General features: G+C 42.7%; 1 protein-coding gene across 4 annotated transcripts in view; it reads left to right on the forward strand.

Annotated features, from left to right (window-relative positions):
* Positions 1 to 230: 230 nt before the first annotated feature.
* TGFBR2 (transforming growth factor beta receptor 2) overlaps positions 231 to 18,683 on the forward strand; it is a 101,466-nt gene continuing 83,013 nt past the window's right edge. For 3 of the 4 annotated variants that reach the window (XR_010319602.1, XR_010319601.1, XM_003415714.4), the window contains exons 1-2: positions 231 to 381; positions 16,736 to 16,810. Coding sequence is in view for 2 of the 4 variants with exons in the window: in XM_003415714.4 (XP_003415762.2) it covers positions 288 to 381; positions 16,736 to 16,810 (169 nt within the window). In the remaining 2 variants the exon portion in view is untranslated. The remainder of the gene's footprint in view (positions 382 to 16,735; positions 16,811 to 18,683) is intronic. The other variant, XM_003415713.4, reaches the window with a different exon arrangement.

An 18,683-nucleotide genomic window follows, 5' to 3' on the forward strand; every position in this document is an offset into this window, starting at 1 on the left:
TGAGTCACTCGCGCGCACGGACAGACGACACCCCCGCGCGCGCACATGCCCGGGGCAGGAGCGGGCCTCCTGCGCAGCTCCCCTCGGCCACCGGGGGCCTCCCCGCGCCTCGCCGGCCTCCAGGCCCCCTCCTAGCTCGCTCGCGGGCGCCACATCTGGCCCGCACATCTGCCCGGCCGGCCCGGCGCGGGGTCGCGAGAGGGCGCGGCGCGGAGGCGCAGTCGGGGCTCGGGAGGCGCCGGCCGCCGCGCTCGGGGCTCGGTCTATGCGGAGCAGCGGTGTCTGCCATGGGTCGGGGGCTGCTCGGGGGCCTGTGGCCGCTGCACATCGTCCTGTGGACGCGCATCGCCAGCACGATCCCGCCGCACGTTCAGAAGCCGGGTGAGTGGCCCCCGGCCGGGGCTTGGCGCGGCGCCGGGGGTCTCCTGGGCTCTCCGCCCCTTCCCTGCGTTTGACAGTCGGCCCCGGGAAGCCGGCGCTGGGCGGAAACGGGGGACGTTTCCCCTCGCGGTGTCCAAGCAGCCGGACTCCCCGAGCCGCAGGGACGGGAGAGTTTTCCTTTCAAAAGAGAAGGAAAGTTAAAGTGGAGGGGGACGCGGGGCATGTTTGGGCCCCTTTGTGCGAGCAGGAAAGGCGTTGTGTTGGCTGCGTTCGAGCCGAGCCCCCACCCCCGGAAAGGGAAGTTTGAGAAGTTGGTTATCTGCGGGCGGCTGGGGAGCAGCGGCCCGGTGCGCAGTCACCCAGGCAGGCCGGGCAGCTCGCTCACCTGGGGCCACCGCGGCGATGCTCACCTGGCGAGGCCGCGCGCCCACCCCCTTCTTGCCGAGACACCCCCCCTTAAGTGGCCCGTTACTTCCCCCTAAGATCCTGGAAGTCGCCACACATCCCCCCAGGCGGGCTTCTGAGGCCGGGGACATTGCAAAAAAGTTTCAAAAAAGAAGCGATTTCCAAAGGAAAGTCACAGGGCATCCACTTGGCCTGGATGGGGTGGGGGGTGGGGAGGTCAGGTGGAAGGCATGGGATTATTTATTGATTCCCTGCGGGGTGCCAGGTCCCGGGGATGCCGCCTTCAAGGAGTTGATGGCTCTCTGCAGTTATCGTTTGGTGGGATATGGTTAACACAGCTGCCCACCTGATCAATCTTCATCTCCAGAGCTTTTGAAAAATAATGCAGGAATTGTGAGCAGAATCCCCGAGACCTCAAAGGTTACAATGTTTTGCACCTATAGCCACAAAACTGAGGGTCTGTAGCTGTGGTCTGGTTAACTGAGTTTTGGGGCAAGTCATCTCACCTTTCTGGGCCTCAGTTTCCTCATCTGTAAACTGCCATGGCTTATGTTCCCTTTCTCTTTAACATCTTTTTTTGTCTTGATGACTTGGAGATGCCCTGTGTAGTTGCTGGGTGAAATGTAGAGAATGCTGACAGCCCACATCACATTGCGACACATTTTATTTGCCAGAGGGCACAGACTGACGTACCTCTAGGTTTGTGTGACAGAGATATGCACTACAGTCTACATGGCCCTGGTGGCGCAGTGGCTAAGATCTACAGTGTGCTGTGGTTGCTTACCAAAAGCTCGGCAGTTCGGATTTCGCCAGCCACTCCTTGGAAACCCTATGGAACAGGTTTACTCTGCCCTATAGTGTAGCCATGAGATGCAATTGACTCACCCGCGATGGTTTCGGTGTTTTGGTTTTCTAGGTGGTAAATTTCACGTAAAGAGAATTCGAAGTAGATTGGGAACTTTTTAAAATATGGCTTATATGGAAGGTGGCATGGGATAGGAATTTTTAATGGAAGGAGGAAGAAACGCTGTTGTAAGCAAAAAATCCTCACGCATATTTGAGCTCTAATGTTCTCCTATATTAGAGTACCAGAATGCTCAAAAGTCTCTGATTTTACAACAGAGTCTTAAGATCTGAGCTATATTTTGGTAATAAATATTAAAAATGGTACCCTTACTTTTCTTTGTACGTTAAAAATCACTAAAACTTTGGTTTTAGATTATGAAAGAAGGAAATTATCGGTCCCTGATTTTGTTAGTCTGTCTGGGATGGGCTTTGTTTACAAGGATAAGATTTATGATTTGCAATTTCCAGACTCAGTAGTTCATGAGTCAGCTTCATTTAATCTATAAAAACCCATTTCTATACACACACTTTTAAACAGTTAGCTGTGAAAGCCCAGTGTTTTTTTTCTTTTTTTTTTTTTTACTTTGGGTTTGTAAATAGTTTTACAAAACCCACAGTTTTTCTAATTTTATGGAATTGAAATTGAACTAAGGATTGATTTTGTACTCATTTGAGCCAAATTTTTGAAGATGGTTGAAGGTAACAGTAGTGAAGATGAGAAACCAAATTCCACTTACATTTTAATATTTCACGTAAGTAAATAGTCTCAGAATTTTCCTAACATAACTGGTAGTGTGGAAACATTTTTCAGAATACCTCAGTGTAAGATAAGATACAATGAAATGACATTGTTTATAGCTTCCAATTCGGCCACCTGAAAAAACATCCATCTTCTGTTGTGTGGCTTGGTAAGTGGGCACAGGGTTTCAGGATAAGGACAAGTTTCACTAGGAAATCTATTTGTACTTTTTTGGTCTTTGTTGTTGACTTAGTAGATTCACTCTTCCTCAGTGCTTAAAATTGAGAAATTCCTTTTTGGGGGGAAAACCTTACCTGTCTGAAAACTCTTCAGATCTGAAAAATATGATTTTTACTTTTCAGATGCCTGAAGGAAGATTCCTGTTGAGGACTAAATGTGGGTGAAAGTATCATAGGGAGAAACTCCTTTCTGGTCCCTGAAGCCACTTGAACGACATGCTTGTTTTGTGAGGGTTACAGACTGGAAATCACTAGGCCCAGAATTTGGTCTTTGCTGTATTTACTTTTGTTTTTATAAAGCACAGTTTCCCCTCCAGGCCACTTCCTTTAATAACATCTTATTTTTAACCAGTTATGGTTTATACAAAATGCGAATCACATCTCAAATTTAGTGCTGACTTTTTGAGGTAGCGTCCCGTGGAGACAAGGACTCAGGATTGCCGGTGTAGCCAACGGAACTGCTAAATGCTTTCCACTTGAGGTGACTATTTACTGTCCCCTGTTACCAACGTGACTTGTAAAAATCTTCTTTAGGTTCATTTTTTAACCTGATTTTCCCAATTAAGAATATACTTGATTGGTGCCATTGTAAAAAGTGGCCATTACTCATTCTTCCTTCCCAGGGACATTTATTGTCTTCTTGTGCTCACTGTCCTAAATGAATTAGACTGACATGGTCTTTGCCTTCATGGAGTTTAACATCAAGGACAGTATTATAGGCAAAGAGAAGGACACACATTTTAACCCTGTGTACCTGGAAGTCCTGGTGGCGTAGTGGTTAAAGCCCTCAGCTGCTAACCAAGAGGTTGGCGGTTTGAACCCACCAGCTGCACTGTGGGAAAAAGATGTGGCAGTCTGCTTCCGTAGAGATTACAGCCTTGGAAACCCTATGGGGGCAGTTCTACTCTGTCCTCTAAGGTCACTATGAGTCAGAATCAGCTCAAAGGCAGTGGGTTTGGTTTCTTTGGTACTTGGAAGCATTATTGAATACTGGTGTTTTATTTTCTAGACCCCCATCTTCAAAAGCCCATATTTCTCTGAATGTACTACGAGGGTGTGCCTGTTGAATTTTCCTTCTCAGTCCCTCTGGACGTTTCTTTCCATTGACTGCTTCTCACTTTTCTATCTCTGCCTTGTTACAGGTCCCCAGTTGGGCCACCTTTAATTCCACTCTACATTCTGTAGCCCACGTGATGAACCCAGTATGTCTGTTCAACCTTCTCTTTGCAGATACGCTGGAAGTAGAAGAGTATAGGGTACAAGCTTTGGAATCGAACCATCCTGGTTTCCAAATCCTTGTCCCATTTACTGGCCGTGTCGCCCGTTGCAAGCTCTTTTACTCTTTCTCACTGCCCTCATCTATAAAGTAGGAATCATGGAACCGGCTTCATGGAGTTCTGGGGAGGGTTGAAATAAATAATGTTTTAAAGTGCTTAATATGGTACCTGCAGCATAGTAAGTGCTCAAAAAATGTCAGCTTCTATTATTATTATTAGCTCCTTAATCTGGTCCAACAAAGCCCTTGGTGACCTGGTTTCCATCTGACTCTGCAGCTTGACATCACACCAAGCCCCACACTTTCCCCTCTTGTTGGTGACATCTCCAGTCCATTCCTATCACCACCCACATGCATGCTGTGAGGGGCTTTGTCAGCTGTGCCTTTGCTTAAGCTGTTGCCTCTGTCTGGAACCCTTGCACCTGGCTAATTTTCCTTCATCTTTTAATATTTAACCCAAGTGTCATCTTCTTAAGAAAACCTGCTTGGAATGCCCCAGATTGAGCTAAGTGTCGCCTCCTGAATCCCGGCCTCTTAGTTCTTAACAATAGTAAGCTGACATTATGTCTTTATGTGACTTCCTTGACCATTAGACCTTTAGGCCTACCCACCTGATCAATTAAAGGAGAAGGGTGTGTCATGTTCATTTATCCCCATGGTCTCATGCCCTGCCTGGAGCATCATTTAACACCCAGGAAATGCTGACCTGCGCCTCCACTTCGTCCTACTGGGGGTAGTGCAACCGAGGTCTAGCATTTTCGCGACCAAGAAGCCACTGTTTCTGGGGAGTTGGATCTTAATGGTAGATCCTTTACTTTCAGGGAGAATAGGTTAGGCTCTCATCTAAATAGGCAACTGGACTATTTTTATAGTGTGGAATTGGTTCTTTTATTCTGATGAGATATGGAGAAAGATCTTCGAACTTAGGACAAATGAGATGGAGAACTCCTAGAAGTTTTTATCCTACCCGTTTAGCTATAAATGTTGAATTATGGTAGGACATTCCAAGCCATTGTATAATTTTTAAAAAGTTTCACCAAAGAAATTACCCAGGAAATGCAGATTTTTTTTTTCCCTCTGCAAGGTTGTTGAAAAGAGACTTTCCTTAAAAAAATGAAGTGCTAAACTCCAAATTTAGTTTATACTTTTTTTTTTTTTTTTTTTAAATCAGAGCTTTATGTTTTGGTCTGTGGGCAGTGAAGCAGAATTGACCTAAAGGAAGTGTGGTCCCAAAGCAGCCACTGTCTGCTAAGAGCAGCCTGGATCTTTTTTAGGGCTGATGCGAGGTACCAAAATGGTTTAAAATAGGGCCCAGAGGAAACAGACTGCCTGGCCACAGCGTGGTGTTACTTAGCCAGTTTCCACGTAGACGCATAACCATACCACCTTGCCAGCTTTTGCCCTCTAGGGCCTCACACGCAACTTCAGCAGATTTCACTTAGGATTTTCAGTAGAAACGTGTTAGCAGAGATGTCTTCACAGCAAGAATGCTCACCACTTGTTTTGCAGTCCCTCCTCTCCTTGTAATGTTTTGTTCCCCAGGCACTCGTTGCCTCTGACTGGGGCAAGATAGTGATTACGATACTCCTTTGCCTGGGCTGTCGGAAGAGTTTGGAATGCTGAGCAGGTCAGTTGGCTTACCTCAGGGAGGAGGAGGGTAACGAAAGAGATGGAGAGCTAGCATTTATTGAGACTGCTCCGAACCAACCACTTGACATTGCTTATCTAATTCAATCTTCAAACGAAATCCTGCAAGATAAGTTGTATTAGTTTTATTTTAGAAATGGGAAAGAGAGGTCCGGTCGAGGTCCCTTGAGGCTCACCTCTGTCAGTGTGTGCGTGTGTTCTAAGCTTGTCTTGTGGCCAGTCTTTCTAGGCTGGTTTTCATGGAGTAATGAACGTGTGTACATGCGTGTTGGAAAGGAGGTTGGTAAGAGAGGTATGGGCGTGATGTTCGAGACAGAAGGATCTTATCATCTAATATCCGCAGTTCAGTGCTCCTGACTTCATTGATTTACTTTGTTTGTGTCATCTGCCTCTACAGAAAATCAAGATAAGGTAGGGCTTTTTTTTTTTTTTTTTGTCCACAAGGGAACTCTATTGGTCCTAGTCTGATAATAGCGTTTTGGTGGTAGAACCTTGCAGGTGACCCATGATTTGACCATTGAGAGCAGTTGGACATGCACCATTCTCAAAGATGTGTATTGTCAATCCCAAATTCCACTCAAGTAAGACCGTAACTGTGGACAGGCCTCAAACAACAGCTGGCGGGGACAGGAAAAACGGATCTTACTTAACATAACGCAGGACAAGGGGACAACTTGACTTTTGAAGTCCAACTAGTGTGAATACTTATAGGTGGTTAAGATTCCCTCTTCACCCATTCCATCAGAATTGCTTCTGCCTTTTGCTTGTTGTAATCAGCCTCTAAGATCTTGGCATTCAACATGGAACAACTGTCTCCTTGGGTGTAGTCAGCTTATGGCCTTCTGCTTGTAGACCTTTAGGCTCTTGAAGGTTCTCTAGCATCTGTGTTCTGTTTACGGGGTTGGAGCTATAGATCATCATGATGAATTTAGCTGCAGGGCAAGATATCACTGGTGAGATTCAAATCTATGGAAGGCTGTCTGCTCTCAAGACATGCAGTTTTTTGCTTTATTATTGTTTTTTCTCATGGGATATTTTTTCCCCCAGTATTTTTTCAGTTCTACAGCTAAAATACAGGACTAGTATGTGGGCAGGGGCTTCTGCCCTTGGCTTTAGAGGGTAATGCTCTTATTCTTCTCTGGTCAAGCCCTTGCCGTGGGGTAAGGAGACTCCTGGGTCTTTGAGTCCATACATCCCTCCCCTTTTTATACTGTATTTTGGGTATCTGGGAACCTAAAATTCCCTGCCCAGGTGGTCCTGAACCAGCTTTTGTGGACTATACGAACCCTTAGGCTTATCTTCCTCAGGCCCTTGTTGCCACTGGTGAGTCCAGCCTCTCCCTGAAGGGTGGCCAAGGGATAGCTCTGTGTGGGTGTGTGGGTGTGTATGTTAGAGATAGAACTTGGGTGTCCATACACTTACTGCAATGTCTATCTTGATGCAGGATTCAGGGAGTAGAAAGAGGAAGGCAGATTTTTGACTGTCAGAAACAGTGTCTCCCCATACCACCCAGCTCTGGGGAGGACCTTTGAATAGTCTAAGAATTCTCAAGTTATACCTGAGCTCCTAAGATGTTATGAAGGTATATTTGTCAGTCAAGGTAGGAGGACATATTTTTATCTAGCAGTTTGTTAGCTTGTTTTATAATTTCAAATATTTTGACTTATGGCAGGTGGGCCTACCATAAGTACTCTTGCCCTGGCCCTGCCAATGGTAGGGGTCCGTCTGGCCTCAGCAACATTGCTTTGTAGAAGTGTTGGGTAGAAATTAAATTTTTGCCAGTTGTGTTATATTTTCTCTGGAGTAGAGGGCATTGCTCATTAATGAAAAGGCATTTTATAAACCTAAGAATATATAATCATAGTGTTGTATTTCCTTGGAAAGTTCAGATTTTTGTGGTTTGTGTTTTCTATTCATTTGACTTGTCCTAAATTAAAAAAAAATCTTAATGCCTTAATTGGATTTCCTCCGAGGACGGGGAACACTAGGGCAAAGCAAAGCTTATCTGGATGTTTCCTTCTGCTATTGTAAATATTTTACTTGAGTGATACGGGGCCTTCTCAAGCCTCTTAAGGAAATTAAGAGAGTTTAAGGAAGTAAAAAGCCCTCCTGACACTGTAAAAGGTATAGAATTGTCAAAACTAGGCATTTTAGAGAACCTGAGATTTGGCAGAAAAAGCATGAATACCTTCGAAGGAAATTGTGGGGTCCAGTGTACATTTTCAGCAGATGCCAGAGCAGCTGTTTATGGGTTAAAGTTGTAAACCATTTACAGAGATTCATGGACTGAAGGAGGTAACTCACTCTGCTGCTTTGGGAATGACTCTGTCATCCTGAAACTCTGCACAACTTTTCTCCACAGGCAAACGGAATCTGCCATCTGCCCCCTACAAATGGTATGCCCATCTTAGAAACCTTTAGCCCAGAGACCACATGTGGACAAAACCAAACCCACTGCTGGCGAGTCAATTCTGACTCATAGTGACCCTATAGGACAGAGTAGAACTGCCCCATAGGGTTTCCAAGGCTGTAAATATTTATGGAAGTGGACTGCCACATCTGTCCCCCATGGAGCGGCTGGTGGCTTCAAACCACAAATCTTTTGGCTAGCAGCCAAGTGCTTAACCACTGCTCTACCAGGGCTGCCTACATATGGATGGATTTCTCAATACTGGTAGTTGAGATCGTATGACCTGCCTGGATCAGCTGAGCACTTTGAACCAAGACGGGCTGTCTTAGGGGCCTGGAGGCCTAGTTGTGATACTGTACTGAGGCTGTGCTGCCTCGGTTAACAGAAACCACTTCTCCATTAGATTATGGGCAGTGGGAGAGTCTTGGTGTTAAGAGAAACAATAATACTCAACATTTTTCCTTGTGCTTTAACATTTTTCACATATTGACTCATTTAACTTCCATAGCTAAAAAAAATAGTTTGGTCTATACACCAGGTAGTCAGACACCATGCTCGTCTTGTGGCCTCACTGGGAAAATTAAGAATGTACATCAAATGATATAGTATTGGCTGAATCATGGAGTAGTTATGCCATCAAGGAGTCTAAGTATTCTGGTTAAAATAGGCACTTTATTTGGAAGGCGTAGGGGCGTTCAAGGATGCATCAAATAAGTAGGGGAAAGGTGATAGAATACCAAGGAAGACTGACCCTGAAGTGGACCGTGAAGACCTCTCCCTGGCATAAGCCCTTCCTGTGGCCCTAACAGAAGTCCTACCAATGTGGTGAACCAGTGTCAGCACGTCAAAAAATATTTAAGAAAATCTGAAATGCCCTGAACCTCACGAGTCACATGCTAAAGAAACTTCATAGAGACTTCTCAAATTTGGAGGCCATCTAAAAATTTATGTGACCTTACCTATAACATGTTATGAAGTTAAAGTTTCCCAAATTATTCAGCAATCAATTATAAGTTCTGATCAACTAAAGGTGTGAAAAGAAAGACTGGATTATTTCTCTATTCCTTCTATAGAGAATATGTAAAATGTTATCGGAAAAGGTAATTAAAGATTACGTGGTCAAAAATGTAGGAAAAAATATTCAGAGATAGTCAGATAATTGATAAGAACATTTGTTTTCTTTTAAATTTTATATCTGTGGTATTTGCAGGTTTTTAAAATTTGTTACTTGTTACGATGCCATTTTAAATTCGAAATAAACATTTACTTTCGTCCTTAAATTTCTATTCTTAATTTTGTGTTCCTTTTCTTAGACAGCGCCCCTGAAATTTGTAGGCTACAGCTTCCGTAAGATCTGAGTCTGCATATAATGGTAGAATTTGCTTGCTGGCTTAGGAAATAAACAAGATAGATAAAGTGTCCCCCCTGAATACAAACAGAAACTAAAATCTGCGTTACGGCATCAAAGCATTTTTTTTTTTTAAGTTTGGCCAAACCCTTCATCATTTTCCTAGTTTAGGGACCACACGCCAAGTTGAAAAGAAGTGGTAAATGCATAATTATCACAGAACCTTGATCTTGAATGAAGGGTAACCCAGACGTGACCCTTAGGTTGAGATTAAGAAAGACTCTCCCTAAGAGGCAGCTGGGAAAAACTACAGCACATTGTACCGGGAATCCAGGCCTCTGTGTGGCCTGGCTATGGCTCTTGGTCCCGCTGGGTCTCATTTTCCTTCCACAAAGAGTGACAAGAACTGGACAAGATGAGCTTTTCAGATCTGATAAATTTTATGTTAGTTGAGGAAGTCATCGATATTGACTTAGAAACCATTTACATAAAAAAAATTAACATAGTCCTTAATTAATCAGACTAGAAAATTTGTCAGAACTGACAAATACCACGAACCCCACATGGAATTCATTGAAGGTGACTACCATTAAAATGAAGAAAAAGAAACCATAGTTATTTTGAAAATTTCCTGCTACAGGTGTCTGAGCGTGCAGCCTGACTAAATGGCATGTTTACTTCCGCGAGAAGTCACTCCCTGATCAAGAAAAAGCTTACTTGGTTTTGGTGGCAGTGTCTTTTCTCTGGCTAATTATGGCGTTTGTGTTCTCCCTTTCCAGTGAACTGGTAAAGATGTCTGTGAGGCTTTTTTCTAAGGTAGAAAATTATAAAAATGGTGCCACATTTGCATTGCTCTGTCTAGGAGAAGAAATAAAACCCTAAAGAAGTTTCTGTGTCATTGGGCGGGGTGGGGGGGCGGAAAGAAGGGAAATGTGTCTAGATATAATTAGTGTTCTGTTGTCTTCCAAAGAGTTCTCCACCACTTTTCTTAAAATATTCTCAGAAAAGACAGAATTTGCTCCAGATTGGCAGTTTTCAGACTGTTGCTGTTTTAGACAGGGGAGTAGCTGCTGAGTCCCATAATTGTGTTTCCGAACACCCTGCAGACACCAGCTAGCACTGAGTAAGAATCTTCTAACCACTGCTTTGAGTGACTTATCTCGTTACTACATATCACGTTTATGTTTTGTTCTTTAAAACCTGTTCTATGAGTGAAAAAAAAATACTATGTGGTATCACTGCCCTGCAAGTAGATGAAAAGAAACATAGTAACATGTTTTTCATTCATTATTCTGGAATCCCTGAAGATATAGTGTTATAAATATCTAACAATCTTAATCCACCCTGGCATTCTTTCTTTTATTTGTAGAATTTCTATGATCCAAACCAAAAACCAATACCATTGCCGTCGAGTCGACTTTGACTCATAGTGACGCTCTAAGACAGAGCAGAACTGCCCCCTAGGATGGATTTGAACTGCCAGCCTTTTGGTTAGCAGCTATAACTTTTAACCACTGCACCACCAGGGCTCCAATTTTTATAATAATTAATCATATAATTTTTATTACCTCTCCTACTGCCTATTTGTCTATTCTAATGGCAACGGGCTATCTTTTCCCTTGTTGATATCTCCTGTTCTTCATCACTTCCAGCTTGTGGCCCAGCTGTTCTTAGTCCTCAAATCGTGAGCTCAAGAATTCTGACTCTGAAAGCAGTGGTTTTCTATCATCCCCTAATAACTATCATCCCAAAACATCATCGTGATAACAGCAACAAAGGGTGATGTAACACCTTGCTATTCAGAGGGTGGTATGGGGCTCAGCGGCAATAGTGTGACAGAGAATTTATTAGCAATGTGGAATCTCCAACCTCCTCAATATCGGTGACCTCAGAATCTGCGTTTTAACAAGATCCCCAGGCGATTCGTGTACAGCCTGAAGTTTGGGAAGCACAGATCTAATAGCGTTAAAGCATTTCCTACAGCAGAGTCAATTTATCTGCAATGATTTTGGGTGGATGAGGTCAGACCTGTTTCTGTCAATGAGGAAGAAAAGATTGAAGGAATAGTTTCTAACAGTTAACTAATAGTGCATTCAAGGCCTGTTTTAACTGGATATAATTAACCCCAAGGCAGCGAGTCAGTTCAATGAGTCACCGTTTTCGAACCAACCTGCTTCTCCAAACCATCCTTCAAATGGTTTTTTCCTCTGCTGCCTGTTCCTTAACCATGAACTGGAGAAAGCCAAGGATCCGTTTCTTTCCTGAACTAACAACATTCATCATGTTTACCTCATTAGACACTTAACCACAGACCACCTTGACACACGGAGGCCTTAATCCTGGAGCTGTCATACCCTGGCGTTTCTTCAAGTATGTGGACTCTATCCCAAGTGTGTACTCAGTAAATTGATGAATTCGTGACATAGGATTTCGGGAAGAGATTTTGCTCTTCAGCATTTTTTTAAATTCTCCTCTTCTGTCTTGAGAAACTTACTGACACTCATTGAGGATTCACTAAGTATTTCTTGAATCTCTGAACATTTAATTTAAACTATGTTTTTATTCTGTTAATGCCACTGTGAGCTTTTTCGTGGAGTGGCTTCTGGATATTACTCACCATGTGGCAATTTTTTGTACCTCAATTATTTTTTGGTGAGGCTTTGTATTTATTTTTATTATTATTATTATTGTGGTAGTGAAAATACACACCCCAACATTCACCAGTACAATAACCCTCACATTTCCAATTCAGTGGCGTGCATCTCAATGTTTTGTCTTCTAGAATTATGGGTCCCTGTGGTTCATTGTTGGAAACCCTGGTGGCATAGTGGTTAAGTGCTGTGGCTATTAACCAAAAGATTGGCGGTTTGAGTCCACCAGCCGCTCCTTGGAAACCCTGTGGGGGAGTTCTACTCTGTCCTATAGGGTCGCAATGAGTCAGAATTGACTTGATAGGAGGCAGTTATTAATGTCCTTAGTTAACATGGTGGCTACAATAATTAGTTCTCACAACTACTTTCTGATTGTTGCAGACAATTTTATTTTCTGATTTTGTTCTTTTTCTTTTGTTGCCTGAACTTGGCAAAAAAGCACGAGAGAGAGAACTGAAAGAAAGAAAAACTTTCCATTGCCGCTTCTAGCTCAAGCTACTTCCTGTTGCACCAAATCTTACCTTATTCATCAGAAAGACTTTTAAATCTTAACACTGAGATCCTCCTAACTAGATATTTATTTATGACAGGAACCTATTTACACGAAATGCACAGCCATTTGGTTTCATTTTTGCTCTGGACTTTGCTACCACAATGCAAGTTTGACCTCTTATTTTCTGACATCTGTAAGACTCTCGGAGTTGGTTTCCGCCTGTGGGCTGCCTTGGTCCCTGATCTCTTCAGTATGCGTACAGCGTACCTACCCTGCAGACATCATTTTGCATAGGTGACTGGGCTCCCTGCAAAGGCCTCCATGGATCCCTGGTGATTACATGGTCCTTGCTTCCTCCCTGAGTTCAGGAGCTGTGACATGGCTTCTAAGACAGGTCCTTGCACACAGATAAAAGACCAGACCTGCTTAATGAGTCCACGTGATACATGCCTCATGAGCTGGCTTCACTCAAACCAGCTTCCTCACACATCGTTTTTGTTTTCAAATTGCCTAACTTGTGACCGTTCCCCTCCCCTCAGTTTGCCCATTCTCTACCCGCGCCCTAAAATACCTTTGAACTAAAGCCTGGTCTGTATGCCACTTTTTCTGTTGTGTCTTCCATTGCCATCCTAGTCAAACTCCCTCTTTTCTTCCACACAGCTTCTTCAGCAGGCTTTGCTTTTTCACTCATATGGCCTTGTTCACAAAGCCATCTGAGGCGAAATGTGTGTGTTTTAATTCCCTTGAAAACAGTTAACTGGAGTCAGCTCTGACTCATGGTGCCTGCATGTTTTAGAGTAGAACTGTGCTCCGTAGAGTTTTCAATGGCTAGTTTTTTGGGAGGAGATCCGCAGGCTTTCTCCTGAGGCACCTCTGGGTGGACCCTATCCTCCAAACTTTCATTTAGCATCTGAGTATGTTAACAGTTGGTACCACCCAAGGACTCCCTCATTAGAATGAAAATTCTTTGAGGGAGAAACTTCTTTCTGATTCTTCCTCAGGGTTTAGCACACATTCTCGCTACAAGATTGTTGCTGTTTGTGTCCAGCACAACTAGATGGTGCCCAGCTACCACCACTAACTATGCTGACAGGGATCACAATAGAGGGCCCCAGACAGAGTTGGAGAAAAATGTAGAACAAAATTCAAACTCACAAAAAAAAGACCAGACTTACTGGTCTGACGGAGACTAGAGAAACCCCTAGAGTATGGCCCCTGACACCCTCTTAACTCAGTACTGAAGTAACTCCTGAGGTTCACTCTTCAGCCAGTGATTAGACAGGCCCATAAAACAAGCAGTAATACACATAGCTCAACCATGTATGCAATACTAAATGGGCACACCAGCCCAGGGACAAGAACAAGAAGGCAGGAGGGGACAGGAGAGCTGGACGAATGGAAATAGGGAACCCAAGGTCAAGGAAAGAGTGTTGACACATTGCGGGGTTGGCAACCAATGTCACAAAATGACATGTGTATTAATTGTTTAATGAGAAACTAATTTGCTCTGTAAATCTTCATCTAAAGCACAATTAATAAAAAAAAAAAAAAAAAAAAAAGATTGTTGCTGTTTGCAATTCATTGCATTTAAAGGCCAGGGAAACTGCTTGTACATCTAAGGTAGGGGTGGCAACTTTTTTTTTTTTTGCTAGACTTCTTACCGCCCAGTTTATGTGTCGACGGCTTTGTTATTCATAACTAGATGTACTGTTGTCTGAGAGAACTGTGGGCTCTGGGAGACCTTGACTGATCTGCTCTGTGTAAGTTGCTCTTTACAGTGGAGGTTTGCTCTGTCTGCAGACTTAATTTCTCTGAATCTGGGGGAGCTGTTTTTTTTTTTTTTTTTTTTTTTTTTTTTGCTGTCTGTGGGAGTTAAGGGCTGTTGTTTTTTTCCACCCATCACAGACAGTCTTTGATTCATTTATCCTCTCGTATGTTACTCTTTTGTAGAGGGCCCCAACACATTATGACTTTAGAGGCCAGAAAAATTCATGAAGTCAGTTTTACTCAGGACAGTTTTTTGCCACTTTCCACCTTTCATTTTTATGACTCGCCTGTTATCTCATGCCATTGGGATGGTTGGAGCAGGGGAGGCTGGCAGAGTCTTGGTGCAATGGAAAGTTCCTGAAAGCACCTTGCTCCCTGTATCCCATATTACAGAGGTGACTCTGGGTTTCATTCTTTGGAGAACCCTGTTAAAATGGCACATGTGAAGGAGATTGAAATATGAAGCTTTCCTTAGATGGGAACCTCATAGAATGTATCTCCAAGGAGGGTCTTCAGCCCTCTCCTTCACCCTAGTCTCCATCAGCTTCCTGTGGAGCCATGCTGTGTAAACATGCAGTCTCCACACCAGCAGTAGTGTTCTTCTGTGCACACGCAGCTTCCAGACAAGTCTCCTGCTTCCCTTCCAACCAAATCGACGCTCATGAAGCCCCTGGATGGAAATTCTGGAGCTACCACTGACTTCATAGCATGATGTAGACATGGACGAGGAATGCCCTACCTGTCTACCTGCGGGCAAAAGGGAGATGAAATTTAAAAAAATTCTGTCTTAATATTCTGTAGCACTACTTGGAAGTGGTTGAAATAGATTGCTCTTGATTGGTTGTCTTTCAAAACTACTGAAAACAGTTATCTTTTAAGATGTGTATAATGATGTTCACAGGGATGTTTTTGAGAATTATATAGTCACTGACATTTAGTCAACACTTCGCAAAGCATTTTCACAAACTCAGAGTATTGTATGCTACCCGTTTTGTTCATGCGATACCTGTGGTATCTTCAGAGCATGGAGGGAATACAGGCTCTTAGCAGTCCAGTATTAGTTCCTGAATAACTGTTGCAGCTACAATTAATTTTAACTTTTCCTACTCCATAGTATTGCTACTCCTCAAAGGCTAGCTTCTTTTATCTAAAAGAAATTTGACTAAATATTAGAAATCTGTTTAATGCATGTTAGGCTAGCCAAAACAATTTTGTTCTTCTCAATATCTTTATTTAAATATATATATTGAAGAAGTTCTGGGAAAAGAAGCCAAAGATAACACTTGACCTCTAATACAATATATGGAAACCCTGGTGGCGTAGTGGTTAAGTGCTACCTCTGCTAACCAAAGGGTTGGAAGTTCGAATCCACCAGGCGCTCCTTGAAACTCTATGGGGCGTTCTACTCTGTCCTATAGGGTCACTAACTTTATGTTCAATGGAGTCTCTGGAGTGAGCTCCTGAAAATCTTGAGAGAATCTGATTGACTGACTGTCGTTTCTCTTAAATGTTCTTCCCACGTTAGATGAGATGGCCACATAGGCTAACTTGGCTCTCTGTGCGGTCTCATTTCCAGTATCCTGACATTGTAAGGAAAGGGCAGCATTAGCGTAGGTAATTAATGATCGGGTTTGGTTGAAAGCAGCCCCTTAAACTTCACTTGTGGACTTGTATACACTTTACAAGTGGTCAACAGGGCTGAGGTAGAAAATCCTGCTTTTAGTGAATATTTCAAACCCTCTTTGGTACAGAACTCCCTCCCCCTGCCACACACACAAAAAAAAACCCTAAACCTATTGTCATCGAGTCGCTTCCAACTCATGGCAACCCCATGTGTCACAGAGTAGAACTGCTCCATAGGGTTTTCTTGGCTGTAATCTTTATAGAAGTCCTTTCTCCTGCAGGGCTGCTGGGCAAGTTTGAGCCGCCAACCTATACGTTCATAAACCAAACCCATTACCATCAAGTTGATTCCAACTCATGGCAACCCTATGGGACAGGGTAGAACTATTCCATAGGGTTTCCAGGGAGTGGCTGGTAGATTCGAACTGCTGACTTTTAGGTTAGCAGCTGAGCTCTTAATCACTGAGCCACCCAGGGACCTCTACCCTTGGTACATTCCTCCTTGAAATATATAAAATGGTTTTTGTAGTTAAAATACCTGTTATTTTGTTTCATTGTTAAAATAATTGAATATTAAAAGCAAAAAACAAAAAAAAAAGTCTTGAAAATACTCCTTTGCCTACTTGTTCAGGGAGACAAAAAAATTGAAGGCCAGGAAAGCAGAAAGGTGTAGTGATTTGAATCATTTTACTGGATTGAAACTTATGGGGAAAGGACACTAGTGGGAAAAAAAAAAAATCTAGTCTGGTAACTGAAGAAAACGTATTGAGCATGCCCAGTTACAGTAATCATTTTAATAATTACTTAGATTTGTAGAGTGCTTTGTTATTCGCAAAACGGTTTCAGTTGTATGGCATATGTAGTATTTTGAACAACCCTCTGAAATGGGTATGATTATCCCGTTTTACAGATGTGGAAATGGAGGCCCAGAAAGATGAAACCATCTACCCAAGCTGTAATAGGACCACTCATCCACAGAGACCTTGTAACGTATCATGAATTTATCCTTTTATCATCTTACCATTTAATCATTGTACCATCTTGCTGCATAATGTCCAAGTCAATCTAAGATAAAAACCAGGGTTCCATCAGATTTCACATTTTTGTAGACAACGTGTACAAGAGGCAATGGAAGGGTTGACACTGGGAGCCTTGTTCTTGGCTTCGAAAAGCTCCCGCTAGAAGCCCTACTTAGGACTGGAGAATTACCTCTTTCAAGACACACTTCTTAGAGGGTTTTGTCCACCAGTCTTGCACAGTTCATACTGTGCAATGAGTCACTTTTCTTTTTTCCCCACTTCTGGTGGGGACGGCTTCTCTTTTTAAACGCCATGTGGTCTGCCTTCTGAAGGTATGTCACAATTGTCAGTAGACAAATGTTGCCATTTGTAAAAGGTTACTCCAGTTGCTACAGTCCTGTGGTTTTGCTCTTTACAGAGCCTCAAGGTGCTTGAGATAATTGGGGATACGGGCATCTTTGCGTAGGAGGGGTGCTTCTTTGCTGGGGGAAGGGTGCTGACGAAAACAAACAAAAAGTCTAGTCGGGTAACTTTGAAGAAAACGTATTGAGCGTGCCCAGTTATAGTAATCATTTTAATAGTTACTTAGATTTGTAGAGTGCTTTGTTATTTGCAAAACATCTTCGGTTGTATGCCATACTTAGTATTTAGAACAACCCTCTGAGATGGGTATAATTATCCCATCTCAGAGAATGACCTCTGTTAGGAACAGCAGATATTGCAGACAGTTTTTGCCAGCACCCCAAGCTACTTTATTATATATACTTCTGCATTCCTGCGGCTTGCTCTGTACAAGTGCTATTAGCTCTACAGCGTATAAGGGGAAGTTGAGTCACAATGTAGTTTTACCTAATTTTGGTTAAGGAAAACACATTAAATCAGCTCCCACACTGTAATATGGACTTCATTCTCTTCTTCCCACCAGTATTTGTTGGGATAATTTTTCCAGTAGGCTCAGAAATGAGAATCATTCTGAACCATTCTCCTCAGTAGAGATTTTTCCGGCAAAGACAGGCTTCATTCTATCTAAGATCAGCAAGTGTATAGAGACCAGAGTTTATTAGTGGTTAGCAGGGCAGAAGGGAGGGAAGAGAAAGGGGGAACTGACTGCTAAGAGGGCACTGACCTTCCGTTAAAGGTTATGGGAAAATTTGAAAACAGATAATACTCATGGTTGAACAACATGGTAAATATAACTGTCCCTGAATAGTACACGTGAAGAATATTAAAAAGGCTAGCAATTTGTTACATAGGTATTTACCACCATAAAAACAACAACAATAACCGGGTTCATGAATTTGTAGTATAATTTGAGAGATTTTCTTCAAAGGATAATAGATTTTAATTCTACCTTTTTATGTACTTCATTTTTAGAAGGGATTTGAGAGTGAATCTTCTGAAATAATGTCTTTTATATAATCCTTTAAAATGTTTGTAGTTTTTACATTTTTCCTGTTAAGGCAAATGTAATCATACTAAGACTTAAATTCAGAAATGGTTCTTCTTCAGACCTGGTACATAGATGGTGCTCAGTAGGAATAGGAGTAGGAGTAGGAAGAGTGTAAATTGCAGGAATATGTTGCGTTAAAGCTTGTCTTGTTTGTGTTGTTTTTATTTAGCTTTGTGATTTTCTGAAGGAAAATCTTACCCGCAGCTGCTAGCTCCCATTTAAGTAACTGTTTACTGTATCAACTCTTTTTCTAGATTATCTAAAGGGAGATAGGCTTTCTCACATTGGTCTCCTTGAACTTACCATTCATGTTGCCCTATGGGGTCAAAGCACTTTAGAAATTCAGCTTTCTCAGGAAAATTGCTCCTCAGATCTTTCAAACAGATCTG

The sequence above is a fragment of the Loxodonta africana genome, chromosome 27, assembly GCF_030014295.1.
Source record: "Loxodonta africana isolate mLoxAfr1 chromosome 27, mLoxAfr1.hap2, whole genome shotgun sequence".
In the NCBI taxonomy this organism is placed as follows: domain Eukaryota; kingdom Metazoa; phylum Chordata; class Mammalia; order Proboscidea; family Elephantidae; genus Loxodonta; species Loxodonta africana.